At 37.6% G+C, this 26,268-nt stretch overlaps 1 protein-coding gene across 1 annotated transcript in view; it reads right to left on the reverse strand.

The window, feature by feature from the left end:
* The window catches only part of Syn (synapsin), a 76,769-nt gene that overhangs the window by 28,779 nt on the left and 21,722 nt on the right, over positions 1–26,268 (reverse strand). The window contains exons 3-4 of the mRNA XM_083125737.1: positions 25,879–25,938; positions 2,270–2,593 (exon numbers count right to left, since the gene is read on the reverse strand). Coding sequence (XP_082981863.1) covers positions 2,270–2,593; positions 25,879–25,938 — 384 coding nt within the window. The remainder of the gene's footprint in view (positions 1–2,269; positions 2,594–25,878; positions 25,939–26,268) is intronic.

Below are 26,268 nucleotides of genomic sequence, written 5' to 3' on the forward strand. Positions count from 1 at the left end.
AAATGAAAATGAGAAAGAGAAGAGATGGAGTTTGATAGAAATATAGAGACATGAAGAGAAAGAGTGAGAGAAAGAGAGAGATAGATAGAAAAAGAGAAAGATTGAGAGATAGAGAGAGAGAGAGAGAGACAGACTATGTATTAGCTCATAGAAGCAGATGATTAGAATAAAACAGCAGGAGGCAGGCAATGTCATATGTCAATGTCAGGCAAATGAGTAAACAATGCTGATTTTTTTTGAAAACTTATTTTTAAAACAATTTTGGTTGCGTGTGGGCGTTCATATTGTTAGTTTATAATTATGTTTGAATCACCAGTAATAAATTAATTAAAATATCTTGTCGCTTTATATATACACAGTGTTCAAATTTGGAGTAACGCTTATGATGAAAACTCACAACTGTTGGCTGCCTGGCTCTCTCTCTCTCTTTTCTTAATTAACAATTCCACATATACAGTGTATGTAAATACAAAAAAGAAGTGATTTTTCTTAAAAATTCTGAAACATCAAGGCAAAACTTTTCAAATGTTTTTGGAATTCTTGCGATATGTATTTACATATGAAAAGTCAAAACATAGAAATAATATTTGATATTTTCTGCTCTAGTTATCACACCTTTGGAATTTTCAACTTGGTCATAGGCTCATGTACAAACGGAAAGTATGTTATTTATTTGTCTGCAAACATGAACCGTTACTTTCATAAAGTCACTAGAGATTGTACGAGTTTCATTCTGAATTGTAAACATTTTTCTCACTGCAATGAAAACAGAAACGAGGGAATACAATTCCCAATAACATTTACTTGTTTTGCACAATAAAGAACATACAGTTGTGATTTTTTAGAGGAACAATAAAGTGTAACTACATAGTATATATTCATTACTTTACTTGAGTCAATATTGTAAGTAAGCACTAAATAGATTGGAATGTGATACATAAGGGAAAAATAAACATGAAAATAGGCATCAACAGAACACAGACAATAAAGATGAAGGGAATATATACTTAACAAGTAGCGTATACTGAGTTCAAAACTTGGGATTTCTCATCATATTATAGTATTCGAATGGACAAATATTTGCGGGGGGAGGCCTTTTTCAATTATTATTGGAAAGTGATGTTGTTGGCCCAGAGGGGAATTTCTCTGTCATAAAAGCAACGCCCTTTCCATTAATAGTCTCGCTCCATAATTTCCCATTGCTGGGAAGATGCCACGCTGGTAACAATGAGTTCGTAATACTAACGCCATCATGAAGGAAGACTGCCAAGCTCAACTCACGCAGTCCCCTGCGGATTTCAAAGAAACCGGGCAATATTGCAAACTCCTAAGAAATTAGTGTAACGACTTATAAGAAATAAGCGTGCCAGCTCCTGAAATGCCATCATCTTCTTATTGAAAACGACAATTTTAGGCACATGTTTTGACAGATTATTTCTTCTCTTCTGAGCCTGGGCTTTGCAGGTAGCTTAGATAGCCTGGAATGTACGCCTCTGTAACTATGAATTATAAGAATTAAGATGAAAAGAGGTGAAAAAAGGACTTGCGTACATGGTAAATTGTAAAAGAGGCATAAGAGGAAGGGTCTGGTGCAGGCAGCTGCTAACACGTCGCGATTGCTAACAGCCCTAAACTTGACTTCCTCACCTAAGAACGTACGCATTTGTAGAATTGTAATTGTGAAAATAATGCATGTTAATTGGTTATGATGGTTACGTTTTCTGCAATCAGCGTGCCTGAGAAGCCAATTTTCGCCAAGTGTTAGTAGCTGGATGTGCCTCTTACCAATCTCTCAAAGGGAAATAGGGATTTAAATAAAGAAATCAGAAGAACAGGAACAGTGGCAAAATTTGGAAGACGTGCAGATATAATTTCCTCTCTCTCTCTTTCTTATTTTTTAAATTTGAAGTTCAGTATCGGGCTGGTTAGGTAGGCCCTTGACTCTAAAAACTATGATTATTTGTATACGTATAGAGTTGAAAACCGGTTAAAATCTTAAGGCTAAAAGTACGTATAGTATATTAGCCCGAATTACAAGTTTTCTTCATATGATTCTACTGTATTTAAAAGTAAATTGTAATTAATCCACATCGTGAATAGAAATCACAAGCCAAAATTATTAAAAAAGAGAGAGAGAATTTTGTGCACCAAATGCTTGAAATGTACACCTAAAGCACTAATAATAACTTGAAACATGTAACCATTACCATGTATTACGCTAGGTTGGAATAATGAAACAAACCTGCCATCTGTTGGTAAATATACTCACCAGTCGGTGTTCTGGTCATCTACGACGAGTAAAGTGAAGCAACGATCTTTGTTGTAGGAAGTCCTGACCCCACTGACGGCAGTGCTGAGGATGGTGGCGCCCCCTTCCCTGGCGACCCCCGTCAGCGACTGCACCCTCTGCAGGAGGCTCTCCCTTGTCTTGGCGGGGGAGGAGGGGGCGCTCGTCGTCCGGCTGCTGGGGCGAAGGTTCAAGGACAGGTCGTTCTGCGGCGGTGGCGGAGCGGTGGACGAGACCACCTGCTCCTGGCGTTCTTTCACGTCAGCAACGTCGTCGAACTCCGAGGACAAGTCCCCGGAGGAGAACCTGCAACAGAGAACGAAGGTCAGGTCTTACAGCGGCGCACAATCGTCAAATTAGAAAGTAGGCGCGTTCTCCAACGAGGGATCCTGCTGCAACGTTCTCCTGTACTCGTCACCGTTGAGTGGCTTCCGAGGTCCCCAGATCTCACGCATTTTACCCCTAAATCATAACAGCTCCGAGAAAAAGGGTTTGGTGCTTGAATCACTCCAAATATAAAAAGATAGGAAAGTAGCCGCCTTCTCCAATGAGAAATCCTGTACTCGTTGCCGTTAAGTGGCCTCCGAGGTTGCCAGATCTCACGCATATTACTCGAAAATAAAATTACTCACAACAGCTCCGAGAAAGAGATTTCGGACTTCAATCCCTCAAATATAATATGATAGGAAAGTAGGCGCCTTCTCCAATGAGGACTCCTGTTGCCACGTGCTCCTGCACTCGTCGTTAAGTAGCCTCCGAGGTTGCCAGACCTCACGCATATTGCCTCATATATAAAATTACTCAAAGCAACCCTCGAAATATAATAATATATGAAAGTAAGACGATTCTCCAATGATGAGTCATGCCATCAGAACACGTGCTCTTGTACTTGTCGTAATTGGGTGTCCTCCAACATTACCAGACCTCAATACCCAAAGCTAGTTCCTAAAGCTGTTCACACACGATCAAATAAACATCGTTTGAATTCCAATCTTGAAGGAAGTGATGTCAGAGATCAGGAGTTGCCCTCGTTTGATTCAATGTTAATGTTCAAGAATTCGTATTTTAGAAACGGTTCTGAACAAATTCTTTGATGGCAGACCATCAGAGCACGTGGTACTGAAATAGATTATCGAAAGCATCGAGGCACAGAATACAGAATGATATTGATTTATATTCTGTTGAGAAGAGAAAGCGACGCTCAAAGTGTAAACACGAGGTTGTAGCCAAGGAAAAGAGGATTGGTTGGTTATTCTTGCCGGTAATTATTCAATCTCGATCATGCAACAAAGAATAGTGTATATTTATAAAGCAGTGATGTGATAATAAATTAGATTCGACAATCAACAGGAAAGAAATCACTGCTGTTTAAATTGCTCTGTTGCTCTTTAAATTGCATCTTAGAATAAGAAAGTGAAACAAAAGACTACTTATATATCTGTGGAAATAATATTGAATGTATATCTTTGTGAAAATCATTTTGATCTTACATCTGCTATTCTTCTGTAAAGAATTGCTTCCAGTTCAACGCCCAAAGTAATGTAATCGAGCAGGAAAAAAATGTATTCAACCAATGGAGTAGCTTCCTTCGTGGGTCAACCTTTTCCTGACACTTCCTTCTTGAAGTACGGGAAGACCAAACGGGATACAGAAAAAGGCACTGAGAGCCTAAAGAACAAAGATAAGGATAAGCCTCAAAGTTGCCACTCCCTTGACGAGTAATATCGCTACCCAGCCCATCATCGAGATTAATACCTGCTTAATTGGTCAGCTGCGAAAAACAAACGGCACATCGTTACGTTCCCCTCCCCCTTTTCCTTTGATAAAACCCGGAGAGCATTTCCATCTCTCCAAGCTAAAATGAGAGTTGCCGTACGTCTCCTGACACTAAGGATGGGCCTGTCTCTGAGGATCATCCGCCATTGCGTCTTTAAGATGAGGCAGGAGCTGGAGTGATGACAGGCGCTAATCCTTCCTAACGGGACCGTTTCCAGGGACGGTCATAATTCATTGTCAGGACTTCCTTGCTCGGGGGATTAAGCTCAGGTAAACGTAGATGTGCCAGAACTTTCCCAAGGGTCACACTTATCTTGGCAAAACAAATTTACCAGCTGTTTCACGGTTTTCAGATATTCTGCAACCATTTCCAGTTCACCCTGTAAAATTTCAGTTTACTTTCACTCGGTTTACAGTATTTCTAAATGTAAATATGAACTCATTGATTCTAAAATGAGAAAAAATATTTTTAAATATGTCCTTTATCATAAGACTTAGATGGGCAGGCCATGTGGCACGAATGGGCGAGGAAAGAAGAGTTTACAGGATTCTTGTTGGGAAACCTGATGGTAAGAGATCTGTATGAAGGCGAAGACGAAGATGGAGGGATAATGTTGAGATGGGCCTAAGGAAATCTGTAAGGATGGAATTGGATTTATCTTGCCCAGGATAGGGACAGATAGAAGGCTTGTGTTGCTGCAGCCATAGACCTTTGGGTTTAAGAAGGCTAGAGAGTTAGTTTAGTGATGTCCTTTATCATACGAATACCTATTCTATACTCTGTCTTGGGAATCGATGAAGCAAGGCCGTGCATAGCGGTAGAGAAGAGGAGAAAGCAAGTAGGCAGAGCAAAGCAGTGCTTGCTGCTGCAAATGGCAAGTAGCTGCAGCCGCGGTTTCCCCTCTCACGTGTTCATTGGACGATCCGTCTGGAGTCGTACTTGCGCAGAGACTTATTTTCGTTCGCCTGCTCCACATATTCCCGAACAGAGCGTAGATAAAGAATTCCTGCGACGAATATGAGCAGTATAACTTGTAACTACGGAGCCTTCATTTGAGTATTGTGCCGCTTGTACGCAGCCCGTGTAGCGATTAAACCTTGCTTCCATAGACACGTGCTTTAGAGGTTTATATATCGTCAAACAAAAGTAGTCACTCGGGGGAATGCGCCCAACTTTTTTATGGCGGTTTATAGCTTCGGTAAATGAAGGAGTGTCGAAATGAAAAGGATGTCAAATGAAAGCTACATGTTTTGTTATTGTTACCTATAAGTTTTATTACTGTAAGTCTTATAGCAAATGAACCATAGAAAAATAAACACATGAACGTCAATTTGGCAAATCACCCGTGTTCAGGGTAAAATACCCACCCATTAGGGGTAAAATGCCCAATACAAGAAACAATTGTTGTAATACTTGACATGGCATATTTAAAGAAAAATAATACACAGAATTAACTGGAAGATTATTAACGTTTGTTTAGTAAACAGAACATCATTTGTATAGACAAGCATAGCGTTTCTAACATTTATTTTGAATTTACCATAGCCTCTTTTACTGTTTACATTTGTGAGAAATTTCATTGCACTTTGGACACATGGACGTGAATTTGGTACATATTTCATCCATCCACATACTACAACGAATATACTGGATCCAGTCACATTGTGGTCCTTTCTTCTCATAATAATTCCCATAGGCATATTGTACTTAATTTCTGTGGGCATATCATCCCACAGCTACAAGCAGAAAATTGAATCACTGGGTTGGCAACTCTGAGCACCATGCGGCAGTTTCAGTCTCAGATATGTTTCCCTCACTCTTGATCTTTACACCAAATATAATTCACTTTCTTTCACTCTTGGTGTTAATACAGCAACGTCCAAAAAATTATTACCTCAAAAATTGTCTTCTTACCTCATGAAATTAACCCAGAATGGCTTCAGATTCTTTTCACAACTGCTGCTTCGTCTCACCACGGAGGGCGCTTTCAAACAAGAGTCGCAGAGTTGCCATAACATTAACATTGCGCGAGATACGAGGGGGTGGGCATTTAACCCCGATGCGCATATTCCCCCTGAGGAACTCTATATGAAAGTCACTACATTTTTTAGTTCAATAATAATAAAAAATATAAAAAATAAAAATATATAATAACAAAATAATATAATAAATAAATAATAGAATAAATAATAATATTAAAATAATATTACAATAAAATAATAATAATAAAATAATATTATAAAATAATAAAATACTACAACTACTAATAATGAACGTACAATAATAATATAAATAGACAGGATTATAACATAAGCTACCAACCATAAAATATCTACCAGAATACCTTCGCATGATATATTAATATTACAGCATTAAAATTTTCAATGTTTCGCAATTTTTGAATAAAATAACGAATGTTAAAGTTCAAATCGAGTATCTTATCAATCAGTTTAATGTTTGAGTACCCACATGGCCAACCCGCAACGTAAAGCTCTTTCACAATATCGCTACAATTCTCTCTAGTGTCGCTCCGGTGCGAAATGTTGCATTTACTAGCGAGGATTCGTTTCCAAGCAGCACATGTCGCTTCAGTCTGAATGCTTCTATATAGTTACGATTCTAGACCCATCAACGTGAGAGAATATCTCTATCATCACAAAATAAAGGGAATGCAAATTACAGGTAGGTTGAACGATGCGATCTTCCTCTAGCCACTCGCGTGGATTTGGGACAAAAGGCCTCATGCAATGAGAAGGAATTCACGAACACAGCCGAGCACACGCGAAAACTACAGAACATGGGTTGTTCACAACTCGAGAGATTTCGATTATGATTAATCGAACACGTGCAGAGTCGAACACGATTAAAACAGCAACAGTGAGCACATTTTTCGAAAAGTTAAGAAACCTAAAAACCGGATTAAACACATTTGTTTTTACAATACTTAGACCTACAGTGAAAGCTATTATAGCGTTACGTATTTTTTTAAACGAGCAATAACTATTGATCTATCGTTACTCTCTCACTTCGCCGTAAAAGATGACAAAGATGACAATTATTTACATAGAAAAATTAATACTGCGTAGACACATTCTCAGGAAGTAGTTATTGTACAACGGTAACAATTTTTACTAATCGTAATCTTTGTTGATTAACGTGACATCTGTAGTCGAATCCTGAATCAGCTACTCAAATTATCTTGTGATCAAAACGCTTCGTCTGACGTCAATGTAAACAAAAGCACGTTCCTTGTTCTGCTTGTCTATTGGTTAATTCCTAATTTAGCCAGGATATAGATATGTTGATCGTTACCACCACTACGGCTTTGTAAAACGAACACATCAGATATTTGCAATCGTTTCGTGCTTGTCTTTACAATACTTAGACCTAAAAAGCTATTATAACGTATTTTTATAAACGAACAATAACTACTGATCTACCGCAACTCTCTCAGTTCGCCGTAAACACTAAAAAAATGACAATTATTTACAAATAAGATCCTCCTTAGGAGTTATCCTTTTTTAATTCTCCTTTTATTACAAAAAAGAGCATGGTAACATTATTTGTAATAGCAGTGTATAGCAGCTACATTGTTCTGCAATTTTTTTTAAAAAAAATAAACAAATAAATGAATTGACACACGTTCAAAGGGATATTTTCATGTATAAGATCGTGAATTATGATACTCTAAAGATAATTGTGTACTGCTTCAAAGACATTGACAAATATTAATGAAATAACTATTTATATTTGTGGCAATTCAGGACATACTAATTTTACCCCTTTTCCCACTCGAGTTCAATGCAAGGATACCTCCGCAAATATCGAATGAAAAGTTATCATCATGTGCAATTCTCTATTAAATGTTTTCGCCGAGTCGTACTACCTTCGTTTTCTTTGTTACAAATAAGTATTGTTTGCACATTACATGTAGGAGGAGAGTTGCATCTACATTTTACATTGGTCAGCTCCTGCTACTTACTTTCAGGAGCGGAAACTTGTAGGGTAGTGTTTAACGTTCAGGACTATCAATCTGATGGTCGTAAGTTCAAACCCTTCCGGTGGCAGAAAACTTTCGTAAGTTTTAGACGTATCCCATTGTGTTCATTGTTTGCCCCGTGTGAAACGGAATGATTCAGTTTGGCATTAACGATGGGGTGACGGAAAATATTAAATTACAAAATCTCCATTTCAACGAACCGAGAAGTGGACAAAAATTGGATAATTCTTATAAATATTAAAATTACATTAATGTTTTTAATGGTATAATCGCAGGTAAAATCAAATATCTTACATGGAAGATTTTACCTTGCTCTGAACTAAGCCAAAAGGCATTTCGCACCGATTTAATACATTCTCTAATACATTTGAAAATGTTATTGAATGTTTCATGTCGATAATTTGACCAATGCATCAATTCTTGACGCTGAGACGATATTTTCTGCAACTACCTCTTATCTTCAGTCCCTTCTGTTCTTCTCTTCTCCTTCTTCTCTCCCCTCCTTCTGCTCTGCTTTTATCTCATATCGCCTTCCCTACTTTTCTCGCAACTTATCTCCATCCCACTCATCTGCACTCTTTGTATCTAATTTCCTGTCTTAGATTTCCGACTAAACACACTTTTCTCCTCTTCTTTTCGTTCTTCTCTTTTTCTCTCCTTTACTCTACTCTCCACTCTTCTCTCATCTCGTTTTCCTTCTCTTTTCTCTTCTTTGCTCCATTTTCCTCATCTCTCCTAGAATATTTTTCCATTCTCATCACTACATCTCTTCTCCTCGTCTATCATCTCTTTCTTCTCTCCTCTACTTTTCCTCTTCTCCTCTCGCTTTCTCTTTCTCCTGTCCTTTGTCACCTTTCGTTTTCTCTCACCTCTTTTCCTTTCTGTAGACTCATCAGCGATGAAATACTAGAAAACCTATTCTTTTTCTTTCAGAAATAATTTTGTCACTTGCGATATAATAGTGATATTTTTAATACTTTTATACACTAATACTTGTTTTTATTAACTAACTAACTAACAAACTCCCTAGCCTTCTTAAACCCGAAGGTTCATGGCTGCAGCAACACATGCCTTCCATCTTTCCCTATCTTCAGCAAGTTCTATATACTCTTTTCCATCCCTACCGATTTCCCTTACGTCCTTCTCAACGTTGTCCCTCCATCTTCGTCTTGGCCTTCCTACAGGTCTCTTACCATCAGGTTTCCCAACAAGAATCCTGTAAACTCCTCTTTCCTCTCCCATTCGTGCCACATGGCCCTGCCCACCTAAGTCTTCTTGATTTAATTATTCTGATAATATCTGGACATGAATACAAATTATGTAGTTCTAAATTATGTAACCTTCTCCACTCACCTGTCTCCTCATCCCTTTTAGGTCCAAAGATTTTCCTAAGGATCTTATTTTCAAATACTTCGAATTTATGTTCCTCTTTCAATGTAAGGGACTAAGTTTCACACCCATATAATACTACAGGTAAAATTACTGTTTTGTATATTTTAACTTTTAGTTTCTTAGATATTAAACGAGAAGACAAAAGTTTATGAAGAGAGAAGTAACATGCATTTCCTGAATTAAGCCTACTTTTTATTTCCTCTTTAATAGAATTTTCATTTGTTAATATTACTCCTAAGTATTTGAATTTGGAAACTGGTTCAAATGAGTTGTTATCAATAATTAGATTTTGATTATTACCTAACACTTGGTTTCGGCCTGTAAGCATATATTTAGTTTTCTCTTTGTTAACTTCCAAACCTATCTCTTTAGCAGTTTTGAAAAATATTTTAGCATTATTCTTAATTGTATTCACATCATCCCCCAGTAAGTCTACATCATCTGCATATGCTAACAACTGAGTCACACCATTTAATTTTAGTCCTTCTTTAGTTTCTTTTACCTTCCTAACAGCATATTCTAAGGCAAAATTAAAGAGCAATGGAGATAATGCATCTCCTTGTTTTAACCCATCATGAATTGTAAATTTGTCAGACATATTAATACCCACACTAATTTTACTTTCTCTTTCACTGGTGCATATTTTTATCATACTAACAAGCTTCTTAGGTATTCCAAACTCTACTAATATATTATACAATTTATCTCTTTTGACCGAATCATATGCTTTTTTGAAATCAATGAATAGCTGATGGACATTTTGATTATATTCCCACTTTTTTCAAGTGTCTGTCTGATGTGAAAAATTTGATCTGTAGTTGATCTGTTACGTTTAAATCCACATTGATAATCACCTATAATTTCATTAGCATATGGGGTTAGTCTTGTTAAAAGAATGTTAGACAATATTTTGTATGTTGTTGAGAGTAGAGAAATTCCACGGTAATGATTGCAGTTCATTTTATCACCTTTTTTAAACACAGCAACAATTATGGATTCTTTCCACTGTTGAGGGATTTCTTCTTTATTCCATATTAAACAAATTAATTTATGAATTTGACATATTAATGAATTTCCACCATATTTACTTAACTCAGCTGGTATTAAATCAATGCCAGGTGCTTTGTTATTCTTTAGCCTTTTAATAGCATCTTTAACTTCAGTCAAGTTAGATTTTGGAACTAAAGGTTCTGCTGTGTGATCTTCATTTACTTCTGATTTATCTCCTACATGGACATTTAAAATGTCATTAAAGTAGTTCTTCCATCTATTTAGAATATCGCTTGGGTCAGCTAGAAAATCACCGTCTTTATCTTTTATCAAGTTTACTTTAGGTTGCCACCCCTTTCTAAACTCATTTACACCTTTATATAAATCTCTGATATTTTTATTTTTGATGTTTGTTTCAATTTCGTTAATTTTGCTTTTCAAGTAATCTCTTTTTTTTACTTCTAAATTTGCGGTTAACTTCTCGCTTTATTCTATTATAATTGTTTAGATTTGTATCATCAGAGTTATTTAACCACCTAAGTCTAGCCTGATTTCTTATTTCTATTAGATTATGACATTCATTATCAAACCATGGCTTACTTTTTCTCGGTTTATGGTATCCTATACTTTCTTTAGCTGCTGATTCTATTGCATTACGTATGTGTTCGCAATTCTTATTTACGTCTGTTTCATTTATATTTTCATCATCATTTAAATCCTGCAAAACATCAAATCTATTTGACAGTTTAATTTGGTAATCTTTCTTAATTCTTTCATCAGTAAACTTACCCGTATCAAATTTTATAACTTTTAGATTTTGTTGCCTATGATTTATCACTGAGAGCCTTTCTCTTAATTTAGCAATTACTAAATAATTGTCACTGGCACAGTCAGCACCTCTATGTGTACGAACGTCAATTATACTAGTATGCCTTCTCTTATCAATGAGAATATGATCTATCTGATTTTGAGTTTTACCATCTGGAGAAGACCAGGTATATTTATGGATATCTTTATGTTTAAAAGTGGTACTTTTCACAATTAAATTCTTTGAGGTTGCAAAAGTAATCAATCTTATACCATTATCATTACTTAATTCATGAAGACTTTCTTTACCAATCGTGGGTTTAAATGTCTCTTCTTTGCCAATCTGTGCATTACAGTCACCTAACAGAATTTTCATATCATACTGAGAAAATTTATCAAAGACCTGTTCTAACTCTGTATAAAAATCATCTTTAGTATTATCATCTTTATCTTCCGTTGGTGCATGTATGTTTATTAAAATAATTTTACACCACCTACCCTGTAAAACTGCATATGATATCCTATCATTAATAAATTCTACTGTTTTAAGAGCCGAGATAATTCTATTATTTATGAAAAAGCCTGTTCCAAAATTATGATTTTCAGTACCACCATAGAAAAAAATATAATTTTTTACAATTCCCTTCTCCTGGCCACCTAACTTCCTGGACAGCTACTACATCTAATTTATACTTAACTATCTCATTAACTGTACACTGAAATGCCCCAGGCCGGTAAAGGCTCAGAACATTCCAGGTGCCTAATTTAATATCCTTATTCCTAACGTAGATCTTATCCTTAGTCCAGGGACCTCCCAAAGCAGTCCCCACCCGGAGATCCGAACGGGGGACTATTTTACCTCCGGAATATTTTACCTTGGGAACATCCATGGCCTTATATTGCTGTTTCTTGACATTTTTTTTACAGTGCAGAGTTGTCAGCTCTACGCCTAACCCCCAATATGAATGGAGGAACTACTACACAAGACAAACACAAACACATTAGACAGCACAATTACTACACAAGACGAACACAAACACATAATATTGCAAATTTGAATTTTAAATCTGAAAGTTACTGTTTGGATAATTATATTACAATTCGGGCGCATTCGGAAAGTCGCATAAATTTAATGTGTTAAACGACTTATGGCCACTGGTCATCCCACAAGTGATGTCGCGAAATTGGTGGTTTGTTATGGCATTTTCATGTGATGTGTGAAGTTTGTTCTGGTATGAAACTCATGGACTGGGAGGCTGGTTTGTTCAATGAAAATAGTCTCCAGCTTGCAGATATTGCACGTGCATGATGGCTTCAAACTGCACTAGTTTGGAAAATACATTATAATTTTAACACAGAACGATACGAAAACATGCACAAGATAAGAGTACTGGAATAGATAAAGTGTCACTGGAAATGATTCTAGGAGCAGGAGTGATTGGTGTACAGTGGCTACACAGAATAGTGAATAGTGTGTGGCAAGAGAGGAAACTTGTTTTTATTTCTTTCACGTATTTTATAAATATTTATTGTGCATGTGGCAACCCTGAAATTGAGCCTAACTCTACACGCAACCCACCAACGCCTTGTGTAAATTGGGTTGCCTTGTTTAAAATGTCGTTGTCCTAAAACTTTTGAGAGACACTGTACAATGGTAAGAATTTTTAATATAAGAAATCTTTGATGATTAATGTGACATCTGTAGTCAAATTCTGAATCAGTTATCAAATTAGAACAAATTAGATCAGAACAATGCAAATTATATACTTCGTCCATCATTAAGACTGACCTCAATGTAAACAAAATCACGTGCCTTGTACTGCTTGCCTATTGGTTAATTCCTAACTTAGCCAGGATATAGATATGTTGATCGTAGCTATTCGGAAAGTCTCACCACTACAATGGAATGCAGTGGCGGCGATTGGGTTCGAAAACTATGGGGACAAGATATAAAAATTGGGGGGGGGGGAGGGTAAGGACAGTTTACTCTCCCTTGGTACATAAGGTTTAACATAGTGCGGGGGGAAAAGTGACAAAACGTAAGGGCAACTGCCTCCCTCGCCCCCCCCCCTAATCGCCGCAACTGGTGGAACTGGGGGAATGGCTTTGTAAAACGGACACATCAGATATTCGTAATCTTTCGTGCTTGTAACCCCCAATTAAACCAATACGAGAAAGCACACTACACGAAAATTCATCTATCCCTCTAGAAGGAATTCCAAGCATATGCAATTTTTCAGAATTTGGAAGCATAACGTTCTTTTTCGGAAGGAGGGAAATTTTCGAGAACTGCTTGACTGGCGTCGGCCAATGGTCCAGATGAGACTTCAAGATATATGTATAAAAATTATACAGGGTGTAACGAAAATAATGGGCAATACTTCAGGAATGATTCCTTATGGGTAGGGAAGGAAAAGAGTTGAAATCAACATGGTACGGAAATGCGTAATTTGTGAGTAATAACACCTGCAAGTACAGGGTGGTTATAATTTAATTTCCCCTTTTCAGGGCCCTCTGAAGACCGTTCCGAGCAACGGATTCCGGTGAAACTTTGCATTGAGGCTATGGAGACCATGAGAAAGTGAACATAGGCGTGCGCACGGGGTTCAATTGCCCCCTTAATCATGGGCGTCCGCAGTTTTTTCCCATTCAGGGGCAAGCAAGGTATTTTTTTCGGGGGTTAAACGAAGCACATTGCCCTCATTATAGTGTTGCCCTCTCAAGAAACACCTATAGGGCCTCCCAGATGGCGCAGTGGTAGCGTCGTCTCCTTGTAATCAAGGGGTCCCGGGTTCGATGCCCTGTGGAGGCACATAGTGGTTCGGATCCCACCTTAAACTGTAGGGCCAGTCCCGATTAGCCTTACTGTGAATACAGTGGACTTAAAACACTAAATCAATCAATTAAAAAACACCACTTGAGTTTGAAGTTATCATGTTCCTGCATCCCCATTATAATAATTACTGTGACTGAAATCAAATCATGTGTGTAAAATTCGTATTTTTAGGTTGACATTCATTTTCCAGGGGAATGTGGGGTCATCCTTGCCACACCCATTTCTGGACGTCCATGCCCTATATAGTACTTTCACCTAGAAATTTAGTGTAGAGGAATCTTATCGCCGTTATTAAACGATACTCTTAAAAAAATGAAGTATTTTCAAGTATGAAAGTTCAAAGCAACTACAGGGGAGGGGTGTGCATTCTTTCATGCGTAATTGAACTATAATACACCTAGAACTACACTAAGGGGATTTTCGCTTAGTCCGGACACACACTATATACGCCTCTATTTCGTACCCATCAATACAGTAAAACAGTGAGATGGAATGAGGCTTTTCTTTCCCGATTGAACTTTCATCAAGATATTTGCGAATGCTGATTAAATAATAATCAGTCAAAATTTTCACCTCCAGGCGGAAATCTGGCTCTGAAATCTGGAGCACAGTGAACAACATCCTGCTACTGAAACATTTATCATGCTGTCTTCCGCTTGCAATGTTGCCAGCGTACATACTTGAACACTGCTGTATTGCATGTCTGGCTTCCTGTTGTTGTTATTGCAACGCCACATCTCCAACTGGTAGTGAAAAGTTAAACTCTGTTTTGTAAACATATAGTTCCCCATGGTTTCCATAGCCTCAATACTAAGTTTCACGGTGATCAGAACGGGCTCCAGAAGACTGCTGATTAGATTATAACTATCCTGTACTTGCAGGTCTTAGTACTGACTATTTCCGGACTCGTGTTGATATAAACTTTTTCCTTCTCTACGCATGAGGAATCCATTCCTGAAGTATTGCCGCATATTTGTGTTACAGCCTGTATAGAAAAGTTAGTATACAGGCGGTAAACGCCGTAGCGTGGAGAATACGCCAATGTATGCGAGAAGTGCGACAACTGATCTGTGCGGGGGTTTAATATACGTTAGCTTCGGCAAGAGACGACCAGTTTCCAGAAGAGAAATGAACCCCATCTGAATGCTGAGCCGGAGACGTCTCCGGTGATGCGAAGACTAAGCCTCCCCCACCCCCTCCCTCTTCTACGTGTTTCATTCCTGGAAGCGAAGTCTCTCTGATCAGAAGCCTCTTTGTATTCTGTCTGCCGCTCCGTCGGGATCGCTTTGTGAGTGACGAACGGTCGCGAATGCGTTCCCAAAGAGGTTGACATCCTGACGTGACGCTGAGTCTGCCGCAGACTTTAAAATTTCCCGCTGGAAGTTCACAAAAAATCCCTTCACGATTTAAAAATTTCCCTCTGTCGTTATACAGGGTAACCCAAAAATAGGCAACCCGCAATCCGATGAATCTACCGATGTTTTCGTTCGTCTACGTTGGCAAAAATCGTATAGGACTTTAACAAATCCCACAATGTTTCCATCTATTAAATATATAAATGTTTATCGGGATCTAGGAGTTCAAGATGTATAATAGAAGGGGTAGCGAGAAATTATTACATTATAGGCTCAGACATGTGATAATACACAATCTTAATTATTATCTAGTCCTTTTCAGTTAACGAGATTTGTCAGCATCAACTTGAAAATATACACCGATTCTCAATCTTCTTACATCGGTAAGGGTGCTTAGATACAAGAATTCCAGTACCTGTCAATTTTGTAATTGGTATTGTGCATTGAGTAATTTCAAGCACACAGTGACTCTATATGCAATGATTTGGAACAAAATAACCATTTCTAGCCATTATCCGTTACCAAGTGCCATCTACAGGACTTCTGGAGAAGCTCATTCTTGTGCTAAAGTTTATGACAACGTAGGATCCGAGCACTTCGAGTTCTGCCGGTCGCGGTGCGGGGCTTCTTGAGTCAATTGTCAACATAGTGCCAATCAGAGGTCCTTCCTGCAAAGGTCGTTCCTGCCTGTAAGTGTTGCCACCTATGAAACGGAACTTTGATATTGTTATCAGTCTCTTCAGCCCTAGTGGCAACGCACATGTTGCACCGGAAAATTACCATCTTACATGAGATGAAACCTGTAAAACATCCACAGATGTGGGTGGTCCCTTTGATAAAACATGAATATTCTCATAATTCTTCGAACGGACTGTGTAAAGTATTGTAATACTCCAAGAACTGAACCTGCTCTGCAACACAAGAAAAATGCCTCATTAAGTAATCAATGTGCCTGTGTTAAGTTGTTAAGTTCAGCATGGCACAATATTTTCAATAATGCTGATGGAATAAATCAATAAAGTTTGTTAAATGACAACGACTTCTTACCACAATAATATAATTTTTCTTTAGATGCCTAAATATATGTGAAACCACACATATATGTTTTTCCAGTGACTTATTGTAAGAGTTGGCTATTGTGCTTGACTCAATAAAATAAACTTATTGAGCGAGGGAGATTCATAATAATAATAACCGAGTGGTTCGACAGCCCTTGACCTATCTCCTGACTGCCAGTCTCCCTCCCATAATCCTACCTGGACGTGTGGATATATTCAACCGGTAATGAAGTGACGTGGGGTCAGAACGTCGACCTCCCCCCCCCCCGCCGTAATAAGATATTTTTAGGACCGGGTTACGCTACCCAATCGTAGCTCCCCAATTTCCTCACGATGGTGGGTTGCCACCGGCCCTATACACAGGCTGAGAACCCAGAGACTGAACCCAGGCAGACTCGAACACATGCCGTCCCGCAGTCAGGAGTCCAAAGCACGGCCACGGAGGAGGACGAGGTAGATTCATATGCACCAAAAATAGCCCAAAATGATAATTTAACTCAAAATCAAAAAAATGTATTTGCTTGTTTAATTTTTTATTCTTCGCAAGGTTTGTTAAGGGGCTGCGACATGATTTAAGTCCACTTTATGCACAGTAAGGCTAATCGGGACGGTTTAAGTGGGATCCGAACCACTTCACCGGGTATCGAACCCGGGACCCCTTGATTACAAGGCAACGACACTACCACTGCGCCTTCACGAAGGCATCGTTTGCTAAGGAGGATTCTCAAAATCGGTCTTCACGAAATCGAGAAAAATAATGTGCGACTCAAGAAATCGTACAGTTTGTGAAGATAATTGCTTTTAACACGTTGCGTGTTTTAGGCTGTCTCAATAGTAGAATAGTTATTTGCTGCGAATAATACTACTTGCCCTGAGATATGATAATAATCTTCATAGGCATCCCGCCACCATTATACTTATTTTAGTGTGTATTGCGCTCTGATTCGGGACGACTTGTAACTGTTTGCATACAATGCGGTTTACCGCCGCACAAGCGGCCATTCTTCAATCTGGTCACAAACTACTCGAGCTGGAAACATTGCTTGGGAGCAACGGCAACACTCAACCTGCCTGCTGATGACCTGCGAGGGGTGGAAAGACCGCTCCCTCAAAATTCCGAGAAACATCGAAGTGCTCGGTTCCTACACTGACATCCAGCATAAAGTGAACGTCAAGGATGAATGCTGAGAGCAGAAAAGCGCCAAGTGCGCGAAAACCAACAAATAGCAGTCGAGTCTTGTTTTCAGTTTTTCAGCTCTGTTTATTTCTGGGGAGGGGGAAAGCTGGTCTTGGGTCAGCTCGTCGTTTGCCTGGCGGGTAGTACTTAGCCAATGAAATACACGCCGTTTGCCTGGCGGGCAGTACTAGCTAATGAAATACACGCCGTTTGCCTGGCGTTCAGTACTTAGCCAATGAAATACACGCCGTTGGCCTGGCGGGCAGTACTTAGCTAATGAAATACACGCCGTTTGCCTGGCGGGCAGTACTTAGCCAATGAAATACACGCCGTTTGCCTGGCGGGCAGTACTTAGCCAATGAAATACACGCCGTTTGCCTGGCGGGCAGTACCAAGTCCCCACACCCCCTCCCCGGAGACCGTCACAATCGCGTCGGGAGCAGATACCACAGGAAGAAGAGGAGTCGGCACCGGAAGATTCAACCCGAAGGAGAAACTTCAGAGTGTCCACTGGGAGACGAGGAGCCGCCGCCAGGAGAGGGTTACCCCCGTCCAATCAGCCTGGAGAGAGCCATGAAGGTTGCCCGGAGAGAAGTCGTCGAAGATGAAAATGACCTAAAAACCATCTCTAGGGATAAAATAATACAATAGCATAATAACGAAAAAAAAACAAAAAAAAAACAACAACTTTAAAAGTAATATCAGAACCCCACATTGAATCGTGACTAAAGTTTCTTTAATAATACATCCAAGATGAGGGGCCATAAACTCTTAAAAAAATTTAACTTGAAAATTGCTAGACTTGGAATCTGCTGGAATCCAGTAGGTAACAAAGAGACTTAATATAAAAGGAAATTTCGAACAAACAAATTAAATTAAAATTAATTTTTTAACAATGTAAGTGTAGTAAAAACCATGAACATATATTTATATACTTATTATTAATTAATATAATCTAATATAAAAGTTTGTTTATCTTTTCCCTTTTTTAAAAATTTTTTATTATTATTATTATTATTATCAAGTCTACATATAATTATTTGCGTTTTTTATGTCATATTTATTTATCTATTACATATCTAACAATTACAGTTTCCGCATAATTAGCATTCTATCAAAACTTAGTACCCGTTAATTCACGTTAAATTGTGCGGCTGTGATTTCATTCTGAGATCTCATAGCAGCCTCAGTCTGCACGGACATTGAACCTCGCACGGCCACTGTCGCTAGCGTGGAATGCAGAGTCAGCTTCGTGTCGCATAACCAAGTTGACACGGAGTGCTGACGCCGGTATCTTATCGGGCGTGTGTCCTCAACACATAAATGAAACAACGGCGAGATAAATAAGGAACTACAAAACCTCTTACAGTAAGTGTATATTAGGAATCGACATCCACTAAATTAATGAACTAGCCCAGTATTTCAGTGCATTTAACTTCCAAATAGCAAATTCTCCCCACACACTACAATAAAGCCTGATCTGGAAACCAGACAGGGAACTTGCGTCCGTGCAGACTAATCCAAGCAATCATTCACCCCAATCTAAACTCTCACCCCATCATACTCTCCCCTCAAGCTTAAAACAGTTCTGGATACCAGAATGGTTGTCCCTCCTGTACATAGCATTTCCTATAGTACTATCTATACGATAACTAAAACTAACCAATAAACTAACATAAACTAATCCATAACTACTATTAACAAATTTAATTAACTACCAATCATACAAATGCACAGTAAATTTACAAGAAATCTTTAAGACTTGTTCCGGTCACCAGAACGGTCTATTAAAATAATACAAACTAAAAATTATTAAATGTAGCTATGTATAGAATCTCCATGTATTTTATTTTATTTTTTTGTAATTGTATTTTATGTATGAAAATAAAGATGAGAAGAAGTAGGATAAAAAGGCGGGGGAACCGTTTAAATCCAGGAAACTGACGTCCTGGTTTATTTAAAGGTACCAGGACATTGAGAGCATACCCTCGAAAGTACGCGGGTGGAGGCGGGCTACTTCGGGAGGTTTCCCCCTTTAGATATGTATATGTGCTGTATGTGTATATGTGTATGTATATATGTATGAATATGTATGTGTGTATACATTCTAAAGGCCAATAAATATATAGTGAGTACTTAGCCAATGAAATACACGCCGTTTGCTTGGCGGGCAGTACTTAGCCAATGAAATACACGCCGTTTACCCAGGCCCGTAGGCAGGAATTCTTAGTAGGGGGGGCGAAGTCAATCCTAGAGGGGGCAAATTTTTAATATATTGTGTTGCATTGGCACATATAGCAGGGTACACAGGGGCACTTGCCCCGTCCTTCAAAAGTGATAAGTGACAAGAAAGGGATGATATCTTGAAACTCCAACGAACAAAACATCAAATAACAATATTTCGATAATGTCTTTTCGGACTACCAAAGAATAAAAAGATAAAGTTTAACATAAATAGACTAATCTGGACTGTATCTACTTTATACGTATTTACAGGTCGATAATGTTAATAGACGATTAATATGTACCAACAGCTTTTGGCTTCTCTGCAGAACTGATTAAAAAATCCTTTATAAATCGTGCTTCACAATGTTTCCTCTAGTTTCCAGTATGCAAGATTTTTACGCACAAAGCAATCTAACGATTATCCAACAACAATTGTCTTGTGTTATGCAAGAAAAATCGAATTAATTAAATAATAATGGTTACATATTTTCCACACTTTGATGAATTGTGTAAAAATTTGTATTACTTTTTTGTAGGCCTACTTGCTAAAACATTAAAACATGGGTCCCTTATACTCCACCACGAATTCTATTTGCTTCAAATGAAAGAGTCTTGCATCACTACAGACAATGTTTGTCTACTGGTTACGTTAATCATTTTGCAAAATATTGTGTTGTTGAAATACATGTGTTTGACACCCGACAAACAAATAGGAATCCCTTGATTGATCAATGACTTCTTGGATTATAGTCTCATCAATCATTAATATTTCATCTCAAGTTTTATAGAGGGAAATGTTGTATCCTCTTTACATTATGAAAAAAATACCTTCCTTAATGACTAAGGTACGAAACGGAACGATATAAGCGGCCTCCTTCACCTTAACCCATTTCCACGGCATGAGGTCTCTAGGCCGCTTATCGCCACTACTTTTTGAGCAGAAGCGTACAAACCCCAAATATCAGTTTTTTTTATGATGATACTAATTTCGGCCAGTCACACAATGGCTTAAGATATATGAATAAAATTAAGAGAATCCACTCCACAGCAGAAGAATTGACATAATTATTTGTCAACAAATTAGGTTGTGCCTGAGATACTTTAACAGACAACGTCTGCTACAGACACAATGTAATATTATAAATATAATAAAATAAATATTTAAAAAAATTAAAAGATTTTCAATTGTATTTATTTCACTGAAGCTTTTCTCTACTTGTCATTTTCTTGAACTTATATTCATAGTGTGCCGTCTGATAACACCGACAACTTTCACAGTGTGTACAGGACATCAACACAAGCAACTTTTCTCAGTCACTATTTGCTCGTCTAATTCTTGTTTCGATGTATGGCATCTTCTGTCCATAATTTATGCATTCCCATTGATAGCTTCGCAGTTGCAAATGTCATTTATTTCTATACTGCCGTTTAAAATTCTGAGAGCAATGGAAATGATATCATGCAAACAGTCAGGGTTAAAACTTAACTTTCTCTTTATAAAATGGATATCATAACACACACCTATATTGCTTATCATATTTGATGCGTTTGCGTAGAGAAATGATTCATAAGATTTGAAATTGATATTTACACTCCATAAGATGCTTAGTGTAACCCGTATCAAAGTACAAATTTTATCGCTTTCTAACCGAAATAATAAATGTAAAACATAATTTGATAATAATTTGAGCCAGTAAGCTGTCCTACATCTTTCACTAGCCGACCTCCATGGTGGGATGGTTACATAACACACTATGAAGCCATGGGTTCCAGGTTCGAGCCTGGGCATGAGTGTTCTTTATGAGCGGAGGCGAAACCACAAATTTTTATCTGTAGAGGGGGTTAAGTACCAGGACAAATGTGCCAATAATAATAATATTAATATAGTGCTGGTAGTGGTAGTAATAATAGTAGCATAAAAAGACGTTATTATCGTCGTAAATCATGCAAAAGGGGGCAGAAGTTGGTGCTAAAACATTTGTGTTTGAACAAATGATTTCAAATATTTTTTCAACACGTTCAATTTCATATTAGCTAATAATAGAAAAGAAGCACACAAACTGTATTTTTGAAAGACAGAATATGCATGCATGACGAGCATTATTCTTTTTGTACATTTTACACATATGCAACATAGAGCGACGTAAAATAAGAAATACATATGCAACGCTAAATTGTGTTTGTGTACGTATTCAAAGTTTCTTTAAAATATATATATTATTTAAATACATTACATGATCAATTCATACACCAAATTGTCTCTCAAATGCTCAAGCATTTAAGCAGCAACAATCTGAGGTATATATATCTGGCCTTACTTCTCTCCCGGGTAATTTAAAATGCATTACAGAAATAATCATTGGGATCGAAGCGAGCAGGAAAATCTTTAGATCCAAATATTTGCAAACTGAAAACAATATTGATTTAATAGAGCGCAAATAATTCCACGGGGTGCCATGGCATTCTCTTTGACATTTCTTTTTCATTTAGATCGTTTTGTCCCCCAGGGCTGACTCCTCCCCCCCCCCCCCCAGCTATGGATCTGAACTTGCACTATAAGAATAGCAGATATTGAAATTGCGAGCGAAGCGAGCAAGAAAATTTTACGAAATGTACTTTTATTTGTATAAAATTTGAAATCGAGGGGGCAATTGCCCCTCTGTGCCCCCTGTAAGTGCCTTTAGCCGTCTGGAAGAAAAATGCAAGAAACACTTGAAAATTAATTCCATCTTCAGGATCCATTTGTCATACTATTCTTAGATTCTGCTAGTCATGTTTCTTTACTTCAATGTTTGCCCCCCCTAGATTGTACTTCAGTCCAATTCCTCTGCCCCTGCCCCTCTGTAGTTGCAGCACTGTTTGTGAGTGTCTCTTCATCAATTTCACGTCATCACTCATTGTCACGATTAGCTAGATGTGGCAGAAAAGCAACGCTAAGTTCTAACTGTTCTAGATACTGAAAATTGCGAAAACATTTCCCGAAGTCTGAATCTGGAAGGGAATTTTTTCCTCCATCATGATAGGACATTATACGGAATCCCACACACCTTCATAAATCACAAAATCAATAAATGTCTTTGTTATGTTACTAGAGTAATACAAGATATAATTGTACAGATTAGTGAGAATTCCAGGTAGGAATATGTTCTGAATTTTTCACAGGGGGGGCAAAGCAGGCTCTCAGGGGGGGGCAGTTGCCCCACCTGCCCCCCCTCTAGCTACGGGCCTGCGTTTACCTGGCGGGCAGTACTTAGCCAATGAAATACACGCCGTTTGCCTGGCGGGCAGTACTTAGCCAATGAAATACACGCCGTTTGCCTGGCGGGCAGTACTTAGCCAATGAAATACACGCCGTTTGCCTGGCGGGCAGTACTTAGACAATGAAATACACGCCGTTTGCCTGGCGGGCAGTACTTAGACAATGAAATACACGCCGTTTGCCTGGCGGGCAGTACTTAGCCAATGAAATACACGCAACGTAGCATACGACAAAATTCGGCAGTTTCCGTTTACTAACTGGGACGAGTGTACAATCACGTCGCTGTCAATTACTGAGGGAGCTACCGTATATGTAACAATATTAAATAAGTCCAACGTACAAACTCTGCTACTTAGTGCTATTTTAATGCGTAGCTCTCCAAATATTTACTATAAGTATATATATATATATATATAGTATGTGTATATGGATTGATACATGTTCCATTCCTGCAGTACTTCACTTATTATATTGTGTGTATAAATGTGTTTGTGTGTGTGTGTATGTATGTACCCTACACTGTTATATGTTTATTAATTGGAGATTCTCTCTGTTGGAAGCAAACGAATAAAAAAATAAAATAAAATTAATTTGAATTTATTACTTCGTATAAACTATTGGCATACATAAAATACATTGGTATTTGTAGGGTTCAGTACAGTTCATCTTTTCATTACAAGCCGAAAATGTAATTAATTACAAAATTTATATAATTTACAATCTAAGTATTCACTTATGCTATAATATTCCTGATTAAAAATAGATGTTTTCAATTTGTTTTGAACCTTGTCAGGGGCGTAAATATCACCCCCGCAAACCCCGCGGTGCGGGGGGCGCAATAAGAATGATAATTTAAGAAAGACCGATAGGTCACAAAAATGTCCATTGGGCATTATAATATATTTTCAGCCAAACATATACTTTTTTACTAGATTAGAAGAAAACGTTCAGTAGCTAAATAGTTCAACATAGTTGTTTCCAAAATCCCAGCATATTCCTTGATGAGGCATGCAGCCTTCAAGAAAAGTCTGTACGTGGTATTAATGAGCTTCTAAATAATTTTGGGCGTTAGAAAATGAACGCCAAGATAGGAAGCGAGGATGTATATAAGCTAACTATTGGGAAGCATAGCTTACACGTAAACTGTAATGAAAATGGAGAAAAAATAGTCGATTTTGCTACCAGTAAAAATATGATTGTGAGTAGCACGACATTCCCACACAAAACACATAAAGCTACCTGGCAGTCTCCAGATGGTATGACAAACAATCAGATAGACCATATATTAATAAACAGAAGACATGGCAGTGTCTACGAAGCTTCAGAGGAGCAGATGTGGACTCCGATCATTACCTAGTAACCATCAGATATAGACAGCGGATCTCAAACACAAAAAAAGAACAAGGGATTAGACAGACTAAATATAATGTGAAACTGTTGATAAAAAATCCAGAAAAAAGAAGAGAATATCGAGCCAGATTGAAACAAAGTTTTGAAAATATACTAAATCCCGTAACGATAGAAGAAAAATGGAAAATAATAAAGAAAAACATTCAGAAAACAGCAGAAGAGACAATAGGATGGGAAGAGATAACCAAAAGAAAGGAATGGTTTGACGAGAGTTGCCAGAAAGCATTAGATGAAAGAAACATAGCTAGAAATAAAGTTTCCAAAGAAAGACCAGAGCAAGTGTAGAGATTTGGATACTGAAAAGAAGTGAAGCCAAAAGAGAACGTAGAAGAAAGAAACGGCAGTGGGAGAAAGAAAACCTAATAGAACTAAATGAACTACATAATAAGAAAAAAATAAGGAATATGTATCAAATAACAACAAACTATAAGAAAGGATTTAAACTGCGAACAAATTTGTGCAGAGATAAATAAGGAAATCTTATTGGAGATAAAAAGAAAATAATAAGTAGATGGGCAGAATATTTTAAAGAATTATTAGGCTTCGATGAAAATGAAAATTAGAAGTAAGAAATGACCAACAATGGGATGAAGAACAAGACTTGCCTGAACTAAAGGATGTCACAAGAGCCATACAAAGCTTTAATAATAACAAAGCACCAGGAGAAGATCAAATTACTGCTGAAATGCTCACATATAGAGGAATAGAGCTAAAGAAACAAATCTTTGAGCTTATCAAACAGATCTGGAAAAAAACTGAAATGCAAAAGCAGTGGACAGTAGCAATAATATGTCCGATACACAAAAAGAATGACAAGACATGTTGTAAGAATTATAGGGGCATATCTCTCCTTAACGTGACATACAAAATATTTACAAAAATTCTGGCAAGGAGACTAGAACCATACGTAGAAACACTGACAGGGGACTACCAGTGCGGATTCAGAAGTAATAGATCAACAAAAGACCAAATCGTTGTATTAAGAATGATATCAGAGAAAAATTTTGAACACAATAGTAACATACACCAATTATATGTTAACTTTCAACAAGCATTTGACTGTATACGAAGACAAAAACTCTATAAGATAATAAAGAAATGGATATCTCAGAAAAATTAGTAAAATTGACAGAAATGATCTTAAGAAATTCGAAATGCAAAATTAGAATCCAAAACCAAATATCCGAAGAAATTCAAATTGGAAAAGGACTACGACACTACTGTTTAACATAAGTTTGGAACATGTAATTAGAAAGATTGAAATAAATTCTGGAGGAACCATCTTAAATAGGACAATACAATACCTTGTATTTGCGGATGCCGTTGCCTTACTAACCAGATCATCAAAAGCGCTAGAAGATGCCCTGAAACAATTACAACAAGGTGGACATGAGATTGGACTAGAAATAAACCAGGATAAGACAAAATACATGATAACAACAAGAAACAAGATCAGATATCAAACTATAAATGAGTTTGCAACACACAGCCAAATGTTTGAGCGTGTTGGAAATTTGAAATATCTAGGTTCAACAATAGCAGAAGATAATAACATTGCCGAAGAGGTAAAAACAAGAATAACAGCAGGTAACAGATGCTATCATGCATTTGGAAATGTTTTAAAATCCTAACAAGTGAACCGAAAGCTGAAACTAAGACTGTATAGAACCATAATGAGATCAATAGTGATGTAT

The sequence above is a fragment of the Lepisma saccharinum genome, chromosome 7 (genome assembly GCF_977018435.1).
Source record: "Lepisma saccharinum chromosome 7, izLepSacc3.1, whole genome shotgun sequence".
Taxonomy (NCBI): domain Eukaryota; kingdom Metazoa; phylum Arthropoda; class Insecta; order Zygentoma; family Lepismatidae; genus Lepisma; species Lepisma saccharinum.